The 22,990-nt window shown below is 39.9% G+C and overlaps 1 protein-coding gene across 2 annotated transcripts in view; it reads right to left on the bottom strand.

Annotated features, from left to right (window-relative positions):
• Nucleotides 1-22,990, bottom strand: part of MSRB3 (methionine sulfoxide reductase B3) — an 82,291-nt gene that overhangs the window by 12,801 nt on the left and 46,500 nt on the right. The window contains exons 4-5 of one of the 2 annotated variants that reach the window (XM_018571286.1): nucleotides 15,496-15,573; nucleotides 11,008-11,036 (exon numbers count right to left, since the gene is read on the bottom strand). In XM_018571286.1, coding sequence (XP_018426788.1) covers nucleotides 11,008-11,036; nucleotides 15,496-15,573 — 107 coding nt within the window. The remainder of the gene's footprint in view (nucleotides 1-11,007; nucleotides 11,037-15,495; nucleotides 15,574-22,990) is intronic. The other variant, XM_018571287.1, reaches the window with a different exon arrangement.

Here is a 22,990-nt window from a genome sequence, read left to right as displayed (position 1 = left end):
TTGCACATTTTACCTGCATTATACTTACCAGATGTTTAGTAAAAAGGTATAGCGAGTTGGCTTTCAACCTTAGGACTTTAACTTCCTGAGGCACTAATTCTCTATAATACAAAGCAGTGTGGTGCACCTCTTGAAAATCATTGGCTCGCTTGCCAATCAACCACTAATCATAGCTATTATATTGATAACATCAGGACACTGTACTGATCGGACTAAAATCTGATTTAAGCTGTTTGGTTTCAATTTACAAAGAGATCAGTAGGGAACTGTGCACAGTAAAGAATGGGTGAGCCAGTTACAGTACTCCGTCATGTAGTCTGAGCACCCCCAATAAATTCCAAATTCAAATTGAAGCAAACCCAGTGTGCATCCCACACGGTTATATAAACATTAGCATTTTAAATAAGCAATTTAAAAAAGGCTATCTTATGTTCAAGAGTCTGTTCTGCAAATACATTTTACTGTTTAACATGTAGCTTAGCTTTAATTGTATGCCACTGGATCAGAAGCTATTTTCCTGAAATGATCAAATGACCATGTTAAGATCACTTTAATGGAAAGCTAAAGATCAGAGAGCTGATAATGTCGGGAAGATCTAAAAGATGTGAAACTGAGTTATTTGGGGTAAAATATATATCCTGCCATTATCTTTTGCCTGTTTAATCAACAATTTACCTGCATCCCGTTTTAAGTTTAATTTGGAAATCCATTTAAAATAGACATTGTTTATATGAGAAGGACATGAGAATGTGAGATACACCTCTACTGTCAAGAATGTTATGAACAATTGCAGCTGGTGGTGGAATGTGCCCTAAACCAGGGTGTTTACCTTGTCTGTAAAATGATCAACTGATTTCATTTACTTTCGTGTATGAAAAAATAAAATCGTAGATTAACTTTATTTTACATTTTTTTGTATCCTCTTTTTAAGACAATCCGGGCTCTTGTGTAGTAAAGTTTTCTGTTAAAACACATAGCAATAATAAAAAAATGTGTGCTTAGAGGTCGTTTATGAACTTTAATTTCAAGTGTAAACATATTTAAATTTATTTAGGTGTTTTTCAATATATTTATAATGGCACTGTATAATAAAATATCACTCTCTGTCCAACTGTAGCTTACAATCTATTTTCTTTTTCTGAACCACAGGTCCAAAAACACAGGAAAGCCCATTTGGCAAGGGACCAAGTGACCAGTAAAAATGAGGGTGGAAATCAGAATGACAACAGAAAACACTGCCATGCTTACAGATTGGTACTAACGATGACACCATGCCATTGAAGGACTTGTATAAAATAGCTTTTTGTGTAGAGGGGCACATTTCCAGAATAAAGTACTGAGTCATATAAGTAGCTGCATATGCACTTTTGCCCAGGTGCACAGTAGTCCTCTGCATTCTGCTTGGCCATCTGAAGTACAGTTTAGTCTTTAACCTGCTCCTGCTTGTTTAACCTGCTCATGTTACTGTCTTGGCTCTATGCTTGGGATTACTCTGGTGCTCTTCCTGGATATTGCTAGTCCTTGGCTCCTCCGGTGGGGGCCTGTCCATCTGAGAACTGAGGCTGAGCACATCCATTCATCAGTCCTGACTGGTCAAGCTCCCTTTTTTCATCTTTCATCTTTTTTTGTCACGTGCCAAAGAAAGAATGAGCCAGAAGCATAGTCAGGTCGTGTTGCTAAAGGCAATTACTGGGGTAACCTGGGCAAAATGGCAAACCAGAACAAGGGACAAATATATAGTTTTGAAAACTCCATCAGGGTAGATGGAGTACTAGCTAAGTAAGGACAAACAAGGTCAGCAACTAAAGTCAATCCAAAAAAACAGGCAACCGTCATGTTACAGGCGCGTGCATCACAGCCCAATTCCTTTCTATGGGATGGCCATACTCTGTATAAAGGCATAATGAACACAGCCATCCCATAGGAATAAATGGGGCCGTGCCATGCAATGTAAAGATGAGCTGGCCAGAGGTTTACTTTGCAGAGGATGTGTAGTGATAGGCAGGGCCACACAGCAAATATTGCTAGATGGCTGTAAGGCCCAGGGCAGTGAATCTCACTAGATTGGGGCTGAAGGTAAGTATGTTATCGAGTGTGCTGCAATCAGCGGTGGTAGGGGGCATTAATTAAAGGAGAACTTCACCAAAGGTGAAGATGTTCTTAGTATGGTAACTATAGTCCCCATGTTTCAATTCCGATTATCTTTTATAGGTCAGGAATGGATTTGTAATGCTTGCTTGGCTAAAGCAGAGATTGAGAATCTAAGATATTTCAGGAGTCCTTTGCCATCTCAACCTCTGCATTAGCTGACTCTAAACTGCTGAAGTCATTATTGAGCTAGGCGATATCAGGAAATAATCTAAAGAAATCTAAAATGGCAGCACAGGGAGATCTCTACTTCAAACTGTTAAAGTTCTGTTTTAAATAGGAAGCTGTACCAATCAGCATTCATATTTGACCACACCCCAGAAAGTGGACAGGGCACCTGAGCTGATAAAGGGAATGATGAATTCTGCAGTATGGAAGAAAGAGTGGGACCCAGCAAGTACTCCAGAGGAATTCTAAGCAGAGTCTGAGCCAAAGGTATCTGTAGAATGAGGGCTGGGTGTGATGTGGAAAGATCCCAGCTGCCATTTATGATGACGAGATGGTGGGCTACTATAAAGGGCTGCAGGATCTGCATTTAGCAACTTTAGCAGGCTTTAAGCTAGCTATAGACATAATGGCAGTAGGATGTGCAGACATGACCTGATGTGCAAATAATCATTTGTGGAACGATCAAATATTATATTACCATGCTGTTATGTGCCATCTTGCAATAAAGGGTGGAACAGACATATCCAAAGCAGTAAACAATAGCATAAAAAACACACAAAAAAACAGACGGAACCAGCAGCAACCCAGAGCCAAATATTCTTTCTGTGGGTACCTTCAGCCTTTGAGTGTCTGTTTATAGCAACATTACTGTATTTAGCAAAATGACTAATGCACCAAAGAATACTGAATGTGCTTGCTTTCACTATATGCTGGTGTAAAATTGAATGTATTGCTGCATGATTAGTGTATAGAGACATGGGAGGTCTAATTAAATCCAGACTCCTTTTCGCTGCTGATTTCAGGGTAGCAGTGTTCAGCTCAGGCATGTTAATGAAGCCAATGCACCTGGTCGATTTAGATGTCACTTTTCTCCTATAATTTCTCATTAGTTCTAAATTTATTATATATATTTAAGTGTATGCTCATTAAACGAGAAAGACTATATATTTTATTATTTCCAAACATTCTCTGTAGCATGGCAGCTAAGTGGTTAGCACCCTTGCCATGTATTCTTGGTGTCCTGGGTTTGATTTCCTCCTAGTACTTTATCTGTTCAGTTTCTATGTTGTCCCATGTTTCCATGGTTATCCTCCACTTTCATCCTTCACTCCAGAAAACAATGACAAGTTAACTGGCAACCTTCCTACTTGGCCCTACAGTTTCTGCCTATGTTAAAGACCTTCTTGGGGGCAGGGGTTCATGCAAATACAAGAATGTTGCTCGGTACACATACCCATGCCATGTGCCCCTGGGTCTCAGGGTTGTGACCATGATATTGCTTACTGTTCTGTATTTTTGTTTTTTAAGTTGAAGCCTTTATTTTGCTGCACCAATATCCCCTTTGCCACTTTCATCAGCACATCTTCAGCTCAGGTCCCCTTTACATGGCAAATGCCCAGGCATCTTAATAATTCTCCCAGACATGAAACATTAAGGATGTAGGATGATATGTAGAGCTAGTGTCAGGGGGAGACAATGCCTACTCAAAACAAATTAAGTGACACTATTTATTCCTTCATATAGAATTTTCTATTATTCCTATAATAGTAAGGGTGTCCATCCTTTAACCCCTTCGTGACGGGAGACGTACACTGTACGTCCAGCCACAAAGGGACCAAATGACTCGTCACGTACACTGTACGTGACGAGTTATTTGCTGCACTAGAAGGCTGCTAACCGCTGAGAATCAGCGGTTACCTTTCAGTAATAGATGTCTAACTATCTAGAGATCCATTACTGAAAGGGTTAACCTTTTTCAGACACCCGATACCTTAATATCGGGTGTCTGAGAGTCACAGCAAAGCAGACACACATGTCGGCTTTTGCCGGCATTCTGACAGCTCGTATAGATCGAGAGATATCTCTCTCAAGCTATACTGGCTTTTTTTTTTTTTATCTTTTGACTTTCAAGAATAGATACAAAATGTTATGTATTAGACACATAATGTATCTATTCTTGAAAGTAGAATGTTTAAGTTTTCTGAAACATTCACTGACAGCTGAATCCTGAACTGCTGCAGGATCAGTGTCACTAACTTATTATCGGCTGTTCTGAAGTTTGAAGCAGCCTGAAAAAAAAAAAAAATGTATTAATTTATCAAGCAGTAATAGTGAGATTAATTCACAATGACTGCCTGATATAATTAAATAAATAAAATTTGTCAGTATAAAAAAAGTGAAAAGTGTAAATAAATTAAAAAAAATAGTGAAAAGTGTAAAAAAATTAAAAATAAGGGACAAATAAATGAATGTATGTATTGCATTTTTTTTTAGCTGTGCTGGTTTTGTTAAAAAAAAATACTACAAATCAAAACTGGGAAAAAAAGTTTTTTTTTACGTTTTTTCCTCTTTTTTTAATTTGTATTTGTCCTAAGTGAGGCGTTAGACACACATATGTGATATAAATATATAGCCCTATCTGTCCTCTAAAAAACAATATATAATATGTGTGGGTGCACTTTGTAAGAAAGTATATTACTGACGTGGAAGAATCACACAGCAAAAATGTCAAAAGTGTGTCAGTCATTTACGAACAGAAACCAAAAACAAGCTCAGTCATGAAGGGGTTAATAGATACGATTACCCACCTTGGTTCAGAGTCTGGTGTAAACTCTCATGATGTGTGCTTATTATTCACTATCTGGAGGTCAAGCTGTATGCCATGGCAAAACTTTTTTTCATTTAGAAAATGTGGGGAGAGTTAGTCTCTTTGTCAAGTTTTTATTGCTATCTGTGTCTCTATTGGTTCAGATGACTATTGTCAATAGAGGGTAAAGGGAAATCCTAAATGTTAGGGTTGTCAACAGAGAGGTGGTGGTAGATCATCCAATAGGGACAAATGTTCCAGTGACAACGGTCTAAGATGACTATTCCCCTCTCTTTGGGGAGTTTACCTCTCATTTCCAGTTTCGTCCCCAGGACAGTGGGACACAGATCGCAAAAAATAAGGGTTTTAACCCTTCCCAACTCTATTCAAAACTGAGCATGTGTAATTATACAATTCAAAACTGACAATTACACTATTCAAAACTGAAAACAAATGTGTTGGCTATACATACACTTTAATGTTGTTTGCACAGTAAACTTGTGTGGCTTTGACAGTCAACTATAAAGAACTGTGAGCTACATTGGTTTACCTAAAGTGACACTAAAAATCCTAAAAATGCATTCAAGTACCCTATTAACAAGAATGTATCTTATGGACTACAATCTCACATTTAGTGAAATAATTTGTATTGAGATTGCAGTCTATCACAGGAGTGAGCTTGGAGCGGTGGCTACTTTACAACACACACAGGGACCATGGGGAACAAAAGTAGCCACCCTCCAGAAGGAAGGACAGTGTCAGCACCAATTCGGAGATGATTTGAGGATCTACAGATGAGTGATACACAAATAAAATACCTTTTTGTTAAAAGTCGAGATACTTGGGTGCATTTTTAAGTAGGGATGCACCGATACCTATACTAGTATTAGTATCAGTGCTGATACCAAGTATTTGGGTGAGTACTCTTACTCGGCCAAATGTTCCTGATGCCTAGCCCGACACTGGAACTTCCGGTATCAGGAAGCAAGTCATTACATGCTGCCCAGCTTCCTGATTGGCTGGTAAGCCGGCTCCATGCTTCCTCGTCACCAGGGAGCATGGAGCTGGCTTCCCGGCCAATCAGGAAGCTGGGCAGCATGTAATTGCTTCATGCCTGCTTCCTGATTGGTTGGGAAGCTGGCCAATCAGGAAGCCAGGCTGCGAGTAATTACCGGACCTCCAGCTTCCTGATTGGCTAGAAGCCAGGTAGTAAGTCATTACACGCCTCCTGGCTTCCTTAATGGAACTTCCAGTATTGGTATTCGGGATCAGCGAGTACCGGGAAAAAATATTGGTACTGTACTCGATACCGAAAAGCCGGTATCAGTGCATCCCTATTTTTAGGATTCCTATGTATTCCTGTGCATTAATCCATTGTGAAACTTTGCCTTTGTGCAGGAGCTTACTGTAATAAAGACCAGTCACTGCTGCTCTCTCTCCTTCTGCACAGAGGATTGGTCTTGTATCCACCCCCTCCTGTAGTATTCTGAAGGCAGCCTGTGGTCAATGAACTTGTTGGGTCCTTCCCACAGATCTGCTCTCTGCACAGACTTGATGTCACCACTACATTTACAAGATAATAACTGTATTTGAAAGGTATTTGGAGCACACAAACCGGATTTATATCCTTTGTGGCTTTCGTGGAATATATTTAAATGAACATTTCTTTGCCCAGCGTTCAGTTTAAAAAAAAACATGTTTTGTTGCACCCCCACTGGGCAGATTTCCCATCACTTCCTGTTCAGACAGTAGGTGAGGATAGAGAAAAAGGGTTTTATCCCTTAGAGTTGGCTGGAGTTGGGTTTTAATACTACACGGTATTTTCAATACATACAAATTTTCATATTTTGTATTTCAATTTCGGCATTTAGTGTAAGCAATGATTGACTGTTTGTGTCTTTAAAGAACAAACCCAAAAACAAAACTGTAATTATTGCAGCGTACTAATCTTAAAATGTGGTACCTGCCTAAGTTTCATTTTTTCCAGACTTCTTTCCTTTATTTTCACCTGGTAGTCCCTGTGAATAACACACTTCCTGGCCTAGGTTAACAACAATCAATGTACTGCATATATAGCATGCAGGAGCAGCATTGCCAACCCAGGACAAGACTACAGAACACTTCTTTCCCCATTTGCTCCATAACTTAGGGAGGGGGAGCTGTAGCCCACAGAGATAGCTTGGAACAATGACAACAGCCAGTAAAGGCAGACAGCTCAGGAATTTAGGAGCTCAATGGATTTCTGGCAGGATAAACAGGTATATTTTTGCACTTATTAACCAGATATAACAAATGTTTTCAATGGCTTATTGAACAAAGCAAAAGGGAGCAAATAAGAGAAGTCCATTGATAGGGGTTTACACTTTAGTTCTCGCCGCTTCACTCTCTTGGACATTTTTGTACAACTGCTTTATGTGAAAAGATTATGTAATATAAACACAAAAAATGTATAAAGTGGTTATAGAACCCAACATGTAAACTGAGATTCTGCAATATGCCATTCTACTCGTAACAAAACAGGCCTCAAGATATTGGCATCGAATAAGAGGCAGTCCTATAAAACCTATATATGACAGATACACATGTGTATTGCACATGGCTGTCTGATCTGGGTTAAGAATTCAGGTTTTCCATGACAAGAAAATGCTTAGCTGCGAATATAGAACATCATTGCAGCAAATTCTTTGAAACGTTAGTAACACCAGAACTAAAATAGTGAATGGACCTAATATTTGTATTTTGTAAAAAGATAAGATTTGGTGATTAGATTACGACATGAAAGTGTTAACTATGGTAACCTTTAAAGCAAACCTGTGCTCTATCCATGCTGTTTCTCAATGAATAAAGAATGGGAAATGGTTAAAACCACTGTCATGTTTTTTGAGTTTTTTTGACATCTGCGTCACATTGGAGAGACTTCCCTTACTTTCCTGTCATGTAGACACAAGAGGAAAAGAGAAGAAATCTTGACAAAGTGCGGGAAAATCCCTTGAGAGTGTTCCCATTGGAAGATTTCCCTTCTATTGCTGCAGTATTTTGGTGACAACTATACATTTTGGAGTCCCGGTGACAATGACCATCAGAACAAGTGGAAAGGGTGAATCTCCCTAAGGGGGGCACAGACAGTAGTAAAAACCCAACAGGAGTTCTATTCCATAACTAAAAAAAAGGGAATGTTTTGGCTTTATATACTCCATAATACCACCCTTCCAAGCAACACATATTCACCTTTCCTATATCGTCCCACTTCTCCGTTTAGCTTCCAGGAGTGGAGAAACAAATGTCTCTTTAGTTGTAGCTTGCAGAGGTCTGAGGACTCTCTCCTTGCTCCTTTGTAACAGTGCTGGGCCAATCACCTAGTACAAGCACTGTTCCATAAGAGGATGGAGAGTGAGTCACATGTTCCTGCATATTTGGAAGTACCATGTATTTTCTTTGTTCTCAGTGGCTGAACAGAGTTTTTGCGGAGTGAAGAAAAGGTGAACTTGTTATGGGGGTGGAAGGGGAAGAAGAACACCAACCTGATACTTTACTCTGCATGGCCTAGTCATAAAGAGACTATGTGAATGGCACAAATGTGCCTCAGTCGCAAAAACTGAACAATGACAGGTTAATCATGAACTATACCTATAACCACTAAGATGTCCCATCTCTTGTTAACTGAATAATAACAAGCCTTTTCATTTAGCCAGGTCAACAAGGTCTAGTTATTTTGCCATTTAATAAATGTGTTGTGTGCACATGAGTGCACATTTTAGCAGAGGGAATATTATTTAAATATGTTTGCTAACATGCAATGGTCTATTCACTGACTGGCTTTTATCTATGCAAGTAAAGCCGTTAGAAAATAGAAGTGATGGGTAATATGTGACGGACACCACTTGTTGGATGTCCTCAGCTTTCCCAGTGATGTCACCCATGCCTAGCGAAACGTCTAGAAACTGGGGCCCAAGGTATGTAAGAAGGAAATATTTGTAGGAATAGTAATAGTGATTTAGGAATGGAGAGGACTATATAGCCCTTAGTTGCTGTGGACTGCAATGTCCTCTTTAACCACAGCAAAGAAAAGTAAGTTCTCCAGGCTGGCTGTGTAGTCAGACAGAGCTGTGTTAATCTCAAGAATGAACGGATAGAAATACAAATACCTTGGAAGGTAAAACAGCTCTAATATACTGTGTACAGTATGTATTTTATCTGTGTATTTATCTGTTTGCTTGGAGTTCATCTTTAAACCTCCCTGATTACACCCAATTACTCCCATTACTTGAAAGGCCAGTTGCCAGGTCTACTTACACAAATGGTAATGGGAAATTATTATGTGAACAATTGATACAATTTGTTCCTTCCTGAAGCTCTATAAGGCAAGACTTTTTATTGGCTCTTGAGGAAAGGCAAACATTTTCCTGCAAAATCGCAAATAGTTTAGGGCACCATTATTCCAATGCATAGGTTTGAAAACTGTAATGCAGAATTTGGTACCTAAAAAAGAACCGGAGTGATTTGGGGTGTGTTTCTTAATGAGAATCTATATAGCAAATATAACAGAAACACACTTTAACTTGTGTATTTAAAACTCATGAAACCATTTTTTAGTTAAGTTAATAAAATTAATCAAAATCATCAAGCTGAAGATGGATATTAGGCTTGCAGCTGCTGTACTTTCTCTGTAAGCTGATAGAATGGAAGTGGCTGTGCTTAGCCATGACCAGTTTAGCCCAAAAAGCAAGCATAAGATTACCAGAATCATCAAGTATATAGAACTGCATTCTCTGAAAAGTACTGCCACCGTTCTTATGTTACTGTAAAGTACAGCGGAGAGCATGGTTTACTTAAAGGATACGTTTTTTTGGATCATGTTTCCCTGTATATAGGTGTAACATGGTCACATGGTCTTCCTCCCAGCCCATGTCCGTACCTAGGTACAGACACGGACTGGGAGGAAGAGTCTGCAGGAGCCAGAGCATAGGACCTGTGATCCACTGATCGCTGTTGCAATGCATTGCACACTCATATGCAGGAAAATAATGAATCCACATTTTTTCTTTTAATAAGGTGTATGTATGTATTTATTTATTTATTTTACAAAAGCTGAACTATGCATTTAAAATATCACTTTACAAACATTTTGGAGGGTGAAACAGTTTTTTTTTAAAATTATATACATTTTTTATATCAAATATATGTAGAGAACAGATGCTATATGACCTACATAGCTGATTACACAGGAAACCAATAGTATACATTTAGATATCACACATTTTGAAATGCAGCCCTTTACATGATCAGTGTATTGCTCATGCCAGGAAAGGGTTAAATGGAAATTGGGTGATGTAAATTTGTTCTGAAAATCTCAATCACTCTATCTATGTCATGTGAGTTTCAACTGCCAACTGTCAAGTCGAAAGAATTAATCAGTCATGGTTTTAAAGTTGCCATGTGAAGCAAAAATAATAATCTTCCTTAAGCTCAAAATATCCTGTCAGAGGGCACTCTGCATGTGTAAAGAATACTCATTAAGTGACCTCTGATGTCTGTGTGTACAAGGTTTAGGTACTGGAGACCTAGACATCTTCAATATCCAGAAAGATGGAAGCACATGTAGACAGAATCTTAAAAATGAGCCTATGACCAGGCTATGGACATTCAATTAGTTACTTATTTTTTAGCAAACAGTAAATAAGTTGTAAATAAAGCATCACTGACCTCTGTAGCTGCAGGCACTGTAGAAGAATAAACCTTAACCTGCTACCCCTTCCAGTAGCACCTGCTCTGTTTACATTAGATATTAGAAGGCTGGGAGGCAAAGTAGAGGGAGCTGATCTGCCTGAGCAAAAAAGTTGCTTCTGCTGTTAATTTTAAGGGTGAACTGCTTCACGGTGACTGTAGCTACAGAAGTCAGCAAGGTCTTGTTCCTGCTTGTTGACAATATGTTAATACTGGAATGTCCATAGCCTGGACACAGGTTCACTTTTAAATACACAGCCTCAATGTTTAAACTGGTAGACTGGCAGATTGGACATGAGATTTTTACACCAAACTCAATTCATAGTAATCATTGCATGGCATTTGGTGGATTCCCTTTTAACGTTCGCTTACAAACTCACCAGAATTGGAGTCAAATTTTTTTTCAGACCTGGAACAAGAAGAAAATATCTGTTAGCACAGATGTTTGTATAATCATTAATGGATGTAATTCAAAATGTTGTAAAATACCATAGTTACATAGTCACAATTTCCATATTACGTACACTCTGATGCTTTAAGCAGTCATAACTTTGTGGTCTCTTTTCCAACAAAACACCAACATAAAAATAACACACAACACAACTGAATAGGCATATATGTATTCACCATTGTGTGCACATCTATTCATATCTTGTTGCAGATAGAAAAGAAAAGCGGTAACTGGATACTCTTTAGGCAAATTAGGATGCCCTAAATATGTCACTAATGTATCAATATGTGAAGAACCCTGCAGTTTGTGATCCACCTTTGCCAAGTAGGGATGAGCTTGAGTTCGAAGTAAACTGCAGTTCAGGAAAATGGCAAGCTAATGTTGATGTTTGCAGAAACAAACCAACTACCAATAACACACCTCCTGGCCTCTGAACTGTGGTCAGGTGGCTTAGAAGGACCAATAAATGAAGCTTTCTTATGTTTCCAGCTGCCTCCCTATAGAAGCCAGGGTTCCCTGTCTGTGTGTTGGAGACTTGATGAATTTAGGGAGAGCTGACAGGGAGATATACTGCAAACACAGTGCACAGTGCTGTTTTGCACTATATACTATAATGAATTGCAGTGTGGTGGGCTACCGCCTCACCAACTAGCCCTCCCCAACCCCGTGTGCATTGTGCTACATAATAGTGAATTACAGGATGGTAGGCTATATATTATTGTATACAATCCTCTGTGTTTACAGTGAATAGACCCAGCACACCATTCTAAGTGCACCAAAGCACCACACCCTTCGCCCGCAGGTTCTGTATCTGCGAATGAAAAAAATTTACCATTTAGAAGAGACGCTGCAGAAGAACCTCTTGGCCACATTTCTAGATAATGGCAGAATCCCCTCTCATGCCAAACGTGCTACCAATCCTCAGATCACTGAAAGGAGGAGTGGCAGTGGCTGCCTCAGCAATGCTTTTAAATCCTATCTCCAACCACAGCATACAAGCCCAGCTGCTGGCAGCAGTCACAGGCTGTGCCTAAACTATATGATTGCAGACTACTTAGGGTCCAGTAATACACTCCAATTAAATCTGACTGGTCTCTGCCTCTTAAATTGCTGCCTATTAAAATTGCTTCCATACTATGCAGAGAATTTGTGCAATATTGCTATGTACAATTTTCAAGCTTTACCATGGGTATCATAAACAGCCTGTGATTCAAACCCAGGCTGCCAAAATTATTTTATTATGTGATTCTATGTAGTGTGGGCATGTGTATATATAGTATATCAGTTTGCTCATTTGTAGTTATGAATATTTGGCTTTTAATTCATAGAGGATCTTCACTGATTCCCAATCACTCAAATATTATTAGCATTACGGAAGATCTTCATTAGGGTGCTTGTAAACCATTAACACTTATCAGAAATGCCAGGTTTGGCAACAGCCATGTGCTATTAAATGTACAGTAGCAGAGGTAATTATACCTGTACACATCATAATCTGCAATAAACAGTGCTTTTAGGGTGCAGTTTTAATATGGATTTAATATTAATATTTGGAAACCATAACAGAAAAAAAGAAACATCTGTACTGAAAAGGAACAGTCCTGCAAAAAGAGATTTTTATTTTTCTTATGTGGACCTTTACCCCCTTTCACTAAAAATCACATCAGCCTGCAGCTCTGCATCTAACATTAATTAGTTAAACAAACATTTTTTGCTTTTACTTACAATTACTGTTTTCCACTTCCTGGTTAAGTGAGGCACTGGTTATGTAGCCCTTACATCACAGATGCATCCTGGGAAGTACACATCATCAGTGCCTTCTTGGGAAATCTCATCTGTAAACGGGAAAATCTAGCAAGATCTCAGAGGAAAGACATTTTTTCCCCCTCAGATGATGTGCACTGTCACATTTTCCGCAACGAGAAATAAGGTATGCAAAGAATAAAAAGCCTACAAGTACCTGTTTGTAAATTGCCATTTCTAAATATTTCTAAAGGTGCCTTTGTCGTCATTTTTAATATAGAGGTTCTTCCTTAATGTGCATTACATAGAGCTAATAGCTGAACTGCAGCCATCTAGAGTGTCCTATCTAATGCAGCTTTACTGGTGTTTCTTTTAACTGTTATCCCCATTTTAATGGGGCATAGTGGACACATACATTTTCCTGCTACCCTACATAGGCTGTCAATAGGACAAAGCCATCAAAATCACTGGTAGAAAACACATTTCACAACTGGGCATCAGAAATATCCATATAACCTTAATGGGGTGGAATGGGGTGGCTATACACATTTAACTGGTCTTTTATGGGCTGTACATAAATGTGTAGATAATTTTCAACACTAACACTAATGTCTATGCATTATTCAATAACATTAATTCTTCAGATGGGTCTTTCTGTACATTCCACAATTCAGTTTCCAGCTGATCAATGCGTCTCTGCATTAATGTAGAATGCCATTTACAGAGTATACAAAACACAAACCAGATATCCTGTATTTACAGGGAATTTATTTTTCATCAGTTTTAGCACTACAATCTTCCACAAAGGCTTCCCAGCGTTTTAGTTGGCTACAGGTAATAAAAAGGTGAAATAAGAAACTATAATGTTGCATAGGACAGTTTGCCTTTGTGGTTAGTAAGATAGATCTCGACGAAAGTGCATAACCTAAGATCTTTTTTGTGATCAAGCCTGTTGTATACCATACAGTTGTGTACATATGGTTGTCCTGAACTTACCTTCACCCATGATACATGTAATTTGATTTTCAGCTATCATTGAGACCATTTACAATACATTATAAAGTGATCCATTTAAAGCCAAACCAGTTTAAACTATTCATAGTGCATAGATGCCCTGACTGAATTTAGCTGCGTTAATATGGTCAGCTAGCTAAAACTATAAAAGGCTAATTTGCCCACCTAAATAATTTAAAAAAAAGCAGGGATGTCCTGATACCATTTTTCCAAGACCAAGTGCTTTCCATCAGGTACTTGCCGATACTAATTACCGATACTTTTCTTAAATGGACGTGATATTTTTCTTAAACAATACAGACTAATGATTTTAGGGAGGTTTTATTATAATTATGAAGAACTGTAACTCAATCCATGATTATTCAGCAATGGAGAATGGCAACCAGCAATTATGGTTTGCTGAGATTTGCAGTCCTCTATAACCGGTTGCCATTCTCTGTTGCTGTATAATCATTGATTGGTCTCACCAGGGCTGCATTTGGGTCTCACCAGGGCTGCATTTGGGTCTCACCAGGACTGCATGCAGGTCTCACCTGGGCTGCGTTGCGATCTCACCAGGGCTGTGTGCAGGCCTCACCAGGACTGTGTATGGATCCCACCAGGGCTGCGTATGGATCCCACAGGGCCGCGTATGGGTCTCACTAGGGCTGCCTTTGCGTCTCATCAGGGCTTCGTGCAGGTCTCAGCAGGGCTGCATGCAGATCTCACCATGGCTGCGTTTGAGTCTCAATGGGGCTGCATTTGGGTCTCACTAGGGCTGCGTGCAGATCTTACCAGGGCTGCATGTGAGTGCCGTGCTCTCCGAGAGGTGTGGGTGGGTGCCAGGTTCTGCGGGTGGGTGCTGGGCTCTCCGGGTGGTGTGGAAAGGAGGAGATGTGGGGCCGGACAGGCACTATCAAAGACAGCTGCCTGAGGTTCACAGCAAGCGTAGGAACTCAGGCAGCCAAACCTCTTTACAAATTTAATTGGCCGGTATCAGCCTTCAGTATCTGAGTACAAGTACTCGTAAAAATGCCCTGTATCGGCCCCAATGCTGATATTAGTATTAGGACATCCTTAATATATTCATATATATAGTACAATGCAAGTAACAGGTGCTTATTGCTGACTAGTGTGATTATACTCATTCCTTCACACTTTGTATAGTTTCTTGACTGGTGCATTTGTCCAAATTCAGACATTCGGATACATCCGAATGGGAAAATAACGATTTGGAACGTATCCGAATTTTGAGAATTAATTTTGTAATTCGGAATGAACTGATATGTTGTTAAATGTGAACATCAAAAAAAGAAAGACAGCACAATCCCCCCCCCCAAAAAATAAATTAATATCAGAGCCCAAAATCTCTTACCAGACTCTTGATTCGAGCAGCGTCCTGGCAGAGCAGGTAAGGGGGTGGGGGATGAATAGTATTAATTTTACAATGCTGATGTTATAACAGGTTAGTATATGCTAGGACTTCAGAACTCCTATAAATCAGGGTTCTGATTGGTTGCTTTTCTTTTTATAAATAACTTCCAAATCAGTAAACGATAAAATGGTATGTCATTCCAGTAAAATAGCTAAAGGCTTTATGTGCTGTAAATCCCAGTTGTAGGTGCTTAGTCACAGTATATTTGAAAGGGCATATGATATTATCTTGTTAACATTTACTCACTTGAAAAGAACAGCTCCGCAAACTACACAAGTGTATGTCCCTGCTGCTGTATTGTGCGTATATTCTCCGGCAAAGGCACTGAAACAGAAACGTGTTTACAAACATAAGTGCAGAAAGGTTCCCAAATCACTTATTCATACAATAAATAGTTCCAGTGTCCACGGCTCTCAGCAGAGTGTGCTTTCTCAGAACCCAGTGAAAAATCTAATTTTCCAGTGCATTTTTAAGAATGACCTAACTCTCAGTGCTGGCATGCACTAAATCATTTTGTTCAAAAGTGATCTGGATGGCAAGCTCGCGGAGCCAAGGTTATGATCTGCTGCCAATTCATTTGATGGGCTGTTGTGCCAGCGATTTACATTCAGCTAGCAGTCGGCTATCCTAGGAAGAGAGTGCTGCCTATTAAGTAAAACCCCATGTGTGGTAAAGAGCCTTTTCAGGTCATGAATGGAAACAAGCAGTTACATCATTAATACATTTGGATCAGAGGTAAGCCAGGGCTTGCTGCCAAGCTGCATGGTATAAATTAGACAACAAAATGGTTAGTCCTTGGCAAGCAATGCCTCAGCCTGAAATCAGCTGAGACAGAATTTATTCGCTAAAAACAATTTTGAAAGGGAACATTTTTTTTTCTTCAGGACACAGGGCTAGCGGCCAAGGACTAAAGCCATGTGAGGGCAGTTATTGAACATTTTTGACATTCCAACCACAAATAAGCCAATAAATATTTTCTCCACATGTGCTTCAAAAAGAAATTGGGAGTGGAGTGGAAAGGAACTGAATTATGCTACCTTCTCACTCAGCCAAAATGTCTATGCTTACAATGGCCACCTTCAGAAATCGAGTCCTTCTGGCACGCAGCCACTGCGCTCTTGGGTCTATCTTCTAGAAATATGTGCCCAAACCCTTCTCACTTCCACACATTCTGCAGTAAAGTAAAGCAGGCCTTCCATGCTGCATTAAGGGCTTCATTGACCAAATAAAAGGCATTTGCAAAAGCTCAAGTATGTGTATATTTTACTTCATATTCATATATACGGTATAAATTGCAATTAGGGAGAAACAACAAAAGCACTGGTTAAAAGGATTTTCTTGCCAAAATAAAACTTTGGCAAGGGCTTCTGATGCCTCCCTGGAGGAGTTTCTCTGACTTCATATTTTGACTGTTTTCCTGGGATTTAGAGCTGTGATTTCACCTTGAGATTAAATCTGGTACTGTAATGCTAATCTTATGAAGATATAAATTGTTGGTTTTATTGTTAAAATCAAATCTGTGTACCTGTCCAACCCACAGCCTTAATAACTGGCAGCAGAAGGCACACAATGCTCACATTGGCTAGAGATATTATTTCCCTGACAACCAATGATAGCCATTAGGAAACAATGGGCAGGGGAGCAGAGGATCCTAATTTAAAGGTAAGCTTTAAACCTGGGGGTGAAAAAGCTTCACAAAAATGGCACTTACTAAAAATATCTGGCATCTTGGTTACTGCAACGGCACGTTGCTTCTGCTATCCCAACAAAGTGTTGTGGATAAACCTCTTCCCACCTATATATCTTATCACTAGTTAGTTCGGCCAGAGGTGGCCATCAGTAAAGCACATGAAGTGGGAGGGGGCAGAGCCAGAACCAGCTTTTTAGGAAGTTTGCCTGCTAAAAGAGCCCACCTCTGATCCATATGCAACCCATACAAACAACAGGCAGCACTGCGTGTCACATTGCTTACAAATAACTTGGCTCCACAAGACCCAACTAGGGTGCAAGCTGCAGTCCACGCGTAGACACCACCGCTCTGATTAAGCCCCATACAGGCTTAGTTGTAGAGATGGGGGGCAGTGAAAGAGTTCCTTATATACAACAATCAAAGAATAACAGAAAAATCAAAACCTCTTAAAAGACACATATCAGAATAAAATACTACACATACGCCTTTTCCAATATAAATAATATACAAATACCATATACTGTACAATTTAAATCACTTAAAGATAATGCTGTATACTCATGTATTATATCAATGGTAAGAAACCCTTATCCCACCTCCCTCCCCATAAAGCCAACGTTTTTGTTTTGTTATTTTACAACCTACTACAATAATTGAAAAATTTAGAAAAAATGAAATTAAAAAATACCCATCAGGCAAAGGAACAATGATAGAAAAATAGGATAGCGGAAACAAAACAATACCATACCAAACAAAAATACCAAAATCTCTCAAATTGCTAATTAAGAACAGGGAAGACAGGATCGAATTATTCATAATAATGTGTCACATCCCACTCAAAGTTTAACCCTTTGAGTATGCAAGCTTCTAGCTTAATTTTCCAAAAGATTTCCCTGCTTTTCGGTTATCAGCTGATTGACTGTTGTATATAAGGAACTCTTTCCCTGTCCGCCTATCTCTAAGATTAGGTTCGTATGAAAAGTGTCAGAGGGACGGTGCTTAGACGGGGACTGCAGTGTGTACTCTAGTTTTGTCTTGTGGAATAAAGTTTTTTGAGAGTGACTTGTTGATTGTACTGATATTCTACCCACAAGTTAGTCATGCATATGTAGTAACAAGGGTCTAGGTGTTGCTTATCAAGGGGGCTACAGAACACAAGGCACCAGCTATTTTACTATATTAAAGGGCAGGGAAAATGTTGTTTTTCTTTCAAAATGCAGTAACCAAGAGTTACATAGACACTTCAATATAAAAACTGGATATAGGAAATGTGTGATGGCAACCAATCACTTATCAGCTATAGTTATCTTCTAAAATTCACATCTCTTTTTTATTTTTATTTTGTATCTAGTGATATAATCATCATTAAGAAATTAAAGAACTCAACATTTTTATTAACCCTTAAAGTGGAGGTACGCCCCCACACTGCAAGGGTTAAGTGCTCATTTTGGTCTAGGTGCAAAAAAAAAGTTATACTCACCTGATCCTTGGAGATGGCTGGCTGTTAGACTGGTCGCTCCAGCCTCACTCCCCCTCTGTTCCAGCAGTCTAACGATTCTTGAGTCGTCATATCCAATACATTAGGGGGAATTTATCATAGCGATTGCGAGTGTTTGAACTTGCACGGAATATATTTGATGCACTTTGAGCCAGATTTATGATGCCAGTGTAATGTTGTTCAAAATTGAGATTAAATAGACTCCAGGAAAGAAACTCGTAACTCAAGGTAAAAAGCTTTAACTGTCGCTTCTTAAAGAAGTGGTCATTGGGACATCTTAAGTAGCGATAGTTTTGTTAGGTGATGCTCCAGTTTCAGACAGCCGCAGGACAAGTGCAGATGTAAACAGGTGCGAACTTTCGCAAAACAGGCGTAATTGGGAAAATAGTGCAAGCTCTGGTCAAAACAGGGGCACATGTTAAAAGACAGATTTGCACATAAAAAAAATGATCTAAGAGGCTAAAACTGTTGTAATTGCTTTGATAAATTCCCCCCATTGTGTCTTGAACGTGAGGACGCCGACAAACATTCCATCGATGGAGAGGAGGAGACAAGCTGGAGGTAGCACTGTAACAGCCAGCCGGCTACGATGATCGGATGAGTATAACGTTATTTTTACACCTAGACCAAAACGAGCACTTAACCCTTTCATTGCAACGGTAGCGCGACTTCAAGGGTTAATAAAAGTTTTGCCCAGAGTTCTTCTTTAAAGCAAACCTACAAGAAATATGGGAACTGCCTTTGCAGACTTCTATTTAACACTTACAGGGTCTATGGCTTTCATCCTGGACCGGGCTTCACTACCAACAGGGTCACTGACCTAAAACAGGTATGGAGGTGAGGATCTAAACTTTTCAGACTTCACTGGCTGCATGCTAGGTCCAAGTCAGTGACTTACTAGATGGTAAAGCAAGGATCAGGATGACAACCCTGGAGCATGCACCTTTTCCATACAAGTCAGCAATGCCAGATCTAATCCTTACAAGTCCCTGTAAATGTTAGCCCTAGATTTAGATATTCAGCTACCAACCACATATTGTACCTCAGATACATAATTATTCTTTAGGCAGAAATCCAACCCAGAGTACTATTTCTGTTACCTGTGATAAGGGGTTCTGTTAAATGTGCCAGTGTGGCTCCTCTCTTCCCTTATCCTCCACTGACATTAACACAACAAGCCTGTTTATACAATTACAGGACCCTTGTCCCACTGCTGATTGCTGTGTGCACCCAAGATCAACCACCTACGCACACAAAACTATGTTGGGGCATTCCAGGCATGCTAGTAATGAGTAGGCTAAGGCTAATGTCAGGGGTTGCAATTCTGCTGCTGGAGACACAGTGCCGATGCCAGAATCACAGATGTAATGGGCTCATGGGCGTCACTTTGCTGCTGGCTCAAACACTGCAGAACCTGCTTGCTAGAGAGTGAACAGTGACAGGCTGATGTCTTGCTGGACAGGCCAACAAGGGAGAAGTTAAAGTATTTAAACCAAAAATGAACTTCTCTTATCTGCACCCTTTTAGTCTGTTAAATGTAACAAAGCGTTTTGTGATAACTTTTCAATAAGTAAAAAATACTGTTGATCCTGCTAGGAACCCGGTATGCTTCTAACTTTCTGGTTGAGCTGACAACAAAGTGCCTTTGAGTTTTATCAGCCCTACCCAGTTAAACTATGTTATGGATATGATTGGATGCGCCCCTAGAGTTTTTGCTATCTGAGGTGGGGGTGTTGGTGCATAACAGTGACGCCACCCTCTGCCGACCTGGGACACTCTAGATGGCATCCTGCCCAGCTCCTGGCAACCAGTAAAGTCACTGTCAGCCAAGAGCTGGGAGGGACGCCGGTCAGAGTGTCCCAGGTTGCTAAGAGCTTTGTGGGAAGATGTGTATGACCCTTACACATCTCCCCGCCTGGCTCTTAGGAACCTGAAATGCTCTGGCCAGAAAGGGGGCAGCACTGTACAGCAGAGTGGCCACAACAAACCTACCGCTCTGCCTGCCGTCTCCCCTAGTGTGACCTATAGATTTGCCGCCTGAGGTAGCAGCTCCAGGCTGTCTCAAAAAAGGATGGATCTAGATCTGGGGAGAGGTGTTCTGTAGGCCAAAGCAGGAACAAATAGCTTAGGATGACAACGCTGCTCTTCCAGAGTTACAGAACAGTTAGTGAGTGTTGTTACCTCAGGACAGTACAGGAAGTGTGTTACTGGCAGGATCACCAGGTGAAAATAAACAAGAAAAAAAACCTAAAAAATGAAAAAGTATTAATCTAAGGACTAATAAGCTACACTATATTATATTTCAGTTCAGGGGTCAACATAACCTTTATGTGACATCTAAACGATTGTCACTGGTGAAAGTTGTCAACAGCGATAGGATTACTCATCTGGTATGGCCCAAAGTTTAATGTCAGTTACCAGGCATTAGAGAAGGCAGAGCTAAAGAAATTATCGACCAGAAGTATCTTCTTTTGGGCTCCTTCCAGTCCCTAGTTTAGATGCTGAACAAAAAGGTTGCTTACATACTATTTATTTACTTTTAAAATTCTCTTATTATTATTTTTTACCCAATTACCTAGATTTAAGTAGAAATTATAGGTTACTGTGTGTGTTCATGTTCAATAAAAATATGTTTTACAGCTTCAAGGGAACCCTATTCACTGAGAAGGAAATTGTGATGCGATATTGTGGTTATGTTGTGGCTTTCTAGCACATGGGAATTGCAGCCACAGGCTACAAATAAGTCCAACACATACAAATGGAAATGCTTCATAAGGAAAAGTAAACAGAGTCTAGAAAATGTTATTTCTGTTTTCTGCTTGACCAAAACAACAATAAACCAGACAAGCAAACAAATAATTGTAATACTTGAGTTTTATTAAAACATTTACAGTCATCTCTGACTAAAATAAAATATAGTTGATCACCTATTCCCCATAGAAATAAATATGCCAAATAATTGGTCATCATTAGAGAACTGTGGAATAAAATAGACTTAAGATGAATTTCCCGGGTTCTCAGGATAATAACTGGTAAGCTGTGCGCTGTACTCATTCTGACCACAGGAGCACATTATGAAAACAACCAGGGTGTTAGGTCTAACAGTCTATGGCCCTTACTATTCTTTGGAAGTGTTGTGCGCTGTGGGGAAAAGGTCCAATCAAATGTTTCCTTGAATATGTACGGTTTAATCCAAAGCCCTATGAGTAAAAATTGATCATAGGTAAAAACATTGATAAATAGTAAAAAAAACATGAATATAAATTAGATAAACACTGGCAAAAGCCAAATGAGCCTAGAGTAAAAGTGACAAAATATTAATAAAATTTTGATAAGCACTGGTTAAGGGAAAAAAAATCAATCCTGATTATAAAGCAGAACTCCGGGCAAATCAAATCTTAAACCTTGCAGTGGGGCTACCCCTGCACTGCAAGGGTTAGGTGTTCGATTTGTCTAGGGAGCTAAATAACAAAGCTATACTCACCTGAACCTTGAGCCTGGCTTGCTCTTAGAACGCTCCCTGCAGCCTCTCTCCCCTTCCGCACCAGCAGTCTAAGGTCCTTTGAGTCATTGCGCCCAATACAGTGTATAAAATGTGAGGATGCCAAGGGACATTTTATTGCTGCAGTGGAGGAGGAGACAAGCTGGAGGGAGTGGTCTAAGAGCAAGCCAGGATCGTGGTTTAGGTGAGTATAACTTTGTTATTTTCGCTCCCTAGACAAAACGAGCATTTCATCGTTGCAGTGCAGGGGTAGCCCCACTGCAAGGGTTAAGATTTGATTTGCCTCGAGTTCTGCCTTAATTGTTCTGTGCAACAAGCCCTCATTTTTCTTAGTGTTTCTTATACATTGATGCCATTTTATAATAATTACTATGACATCATTTTCTGGGTCTGCAATTATTACTTTTTGTCAAAACCCACATGCTTATACAGCATGCTTAAGCAGAGGAAAGGATCAAATACTGCATGGTTCATGCCTTGCACTTTTTTGAGATGACACCTTTTAGTACAAGTATGTAGTAATGGACACACCCTCTGTCACGCCCCCAATTACACTGTCCATGATGAATTAATAAATAAAATTGATTGATTAAACCATCACTACTTTTCCTTTATGCTGGCTTTTCAAAATAACAACAAAGTGCAATAATTTAGATGTTGGCTGAAAGGTCTTGAACAGGGCTTCTTAAAGTGTGGGTCGCGACCCCATGTGGGGTTGTGCAAGTGAATTCGGGGGTTGCGATCTGAATCCCCGGTCAGGGCCGCCATAAGCGGGGTACAGCCGCTACTTGCGTGAGGGGCCCAGTCGCCTGGGGAGGCCCAGGTTCCAAGCAAGATTTATCGTTAATATGTGCAGTGTAATTGTTAAGGTCCCGGACCTCCCCCCCTGTGCACTTGGCACCTTCCTAAGCAAGTGGGTGCAGGAAGGTTGTTTTTTTTTCAGGGAGCGGAACTTTGTTTAACCCGGAAGCGGAGCACAGCTGCTGGAGCGGAAAGGTAAGTACTTTTCAGGAGACACCCTGGGGGGGTGTTCACATCCGTTCACAGCGGC

The sequence above is a fragment of the Nanorana parkeri genome, unplaced genomic scaffold (genome assembly GCF_000935625.1).
Source record: "Nanorana parkeri isolate BGI_ZX_2015 unplaced genomic scaffold, ASM93562v1 scaffold1726, whole genome shotgun sequence".
Taxonomy (NCBI): domain Eukaryota; kingdom Metazoa; phylum Chordata; class Amphibia; order Anura; family Dicroglossidae; genus Nanorana; species Nanorana parkeri.
This window is presented reverse-complemented; position numbering and strand designations above follow the sequence as displayed.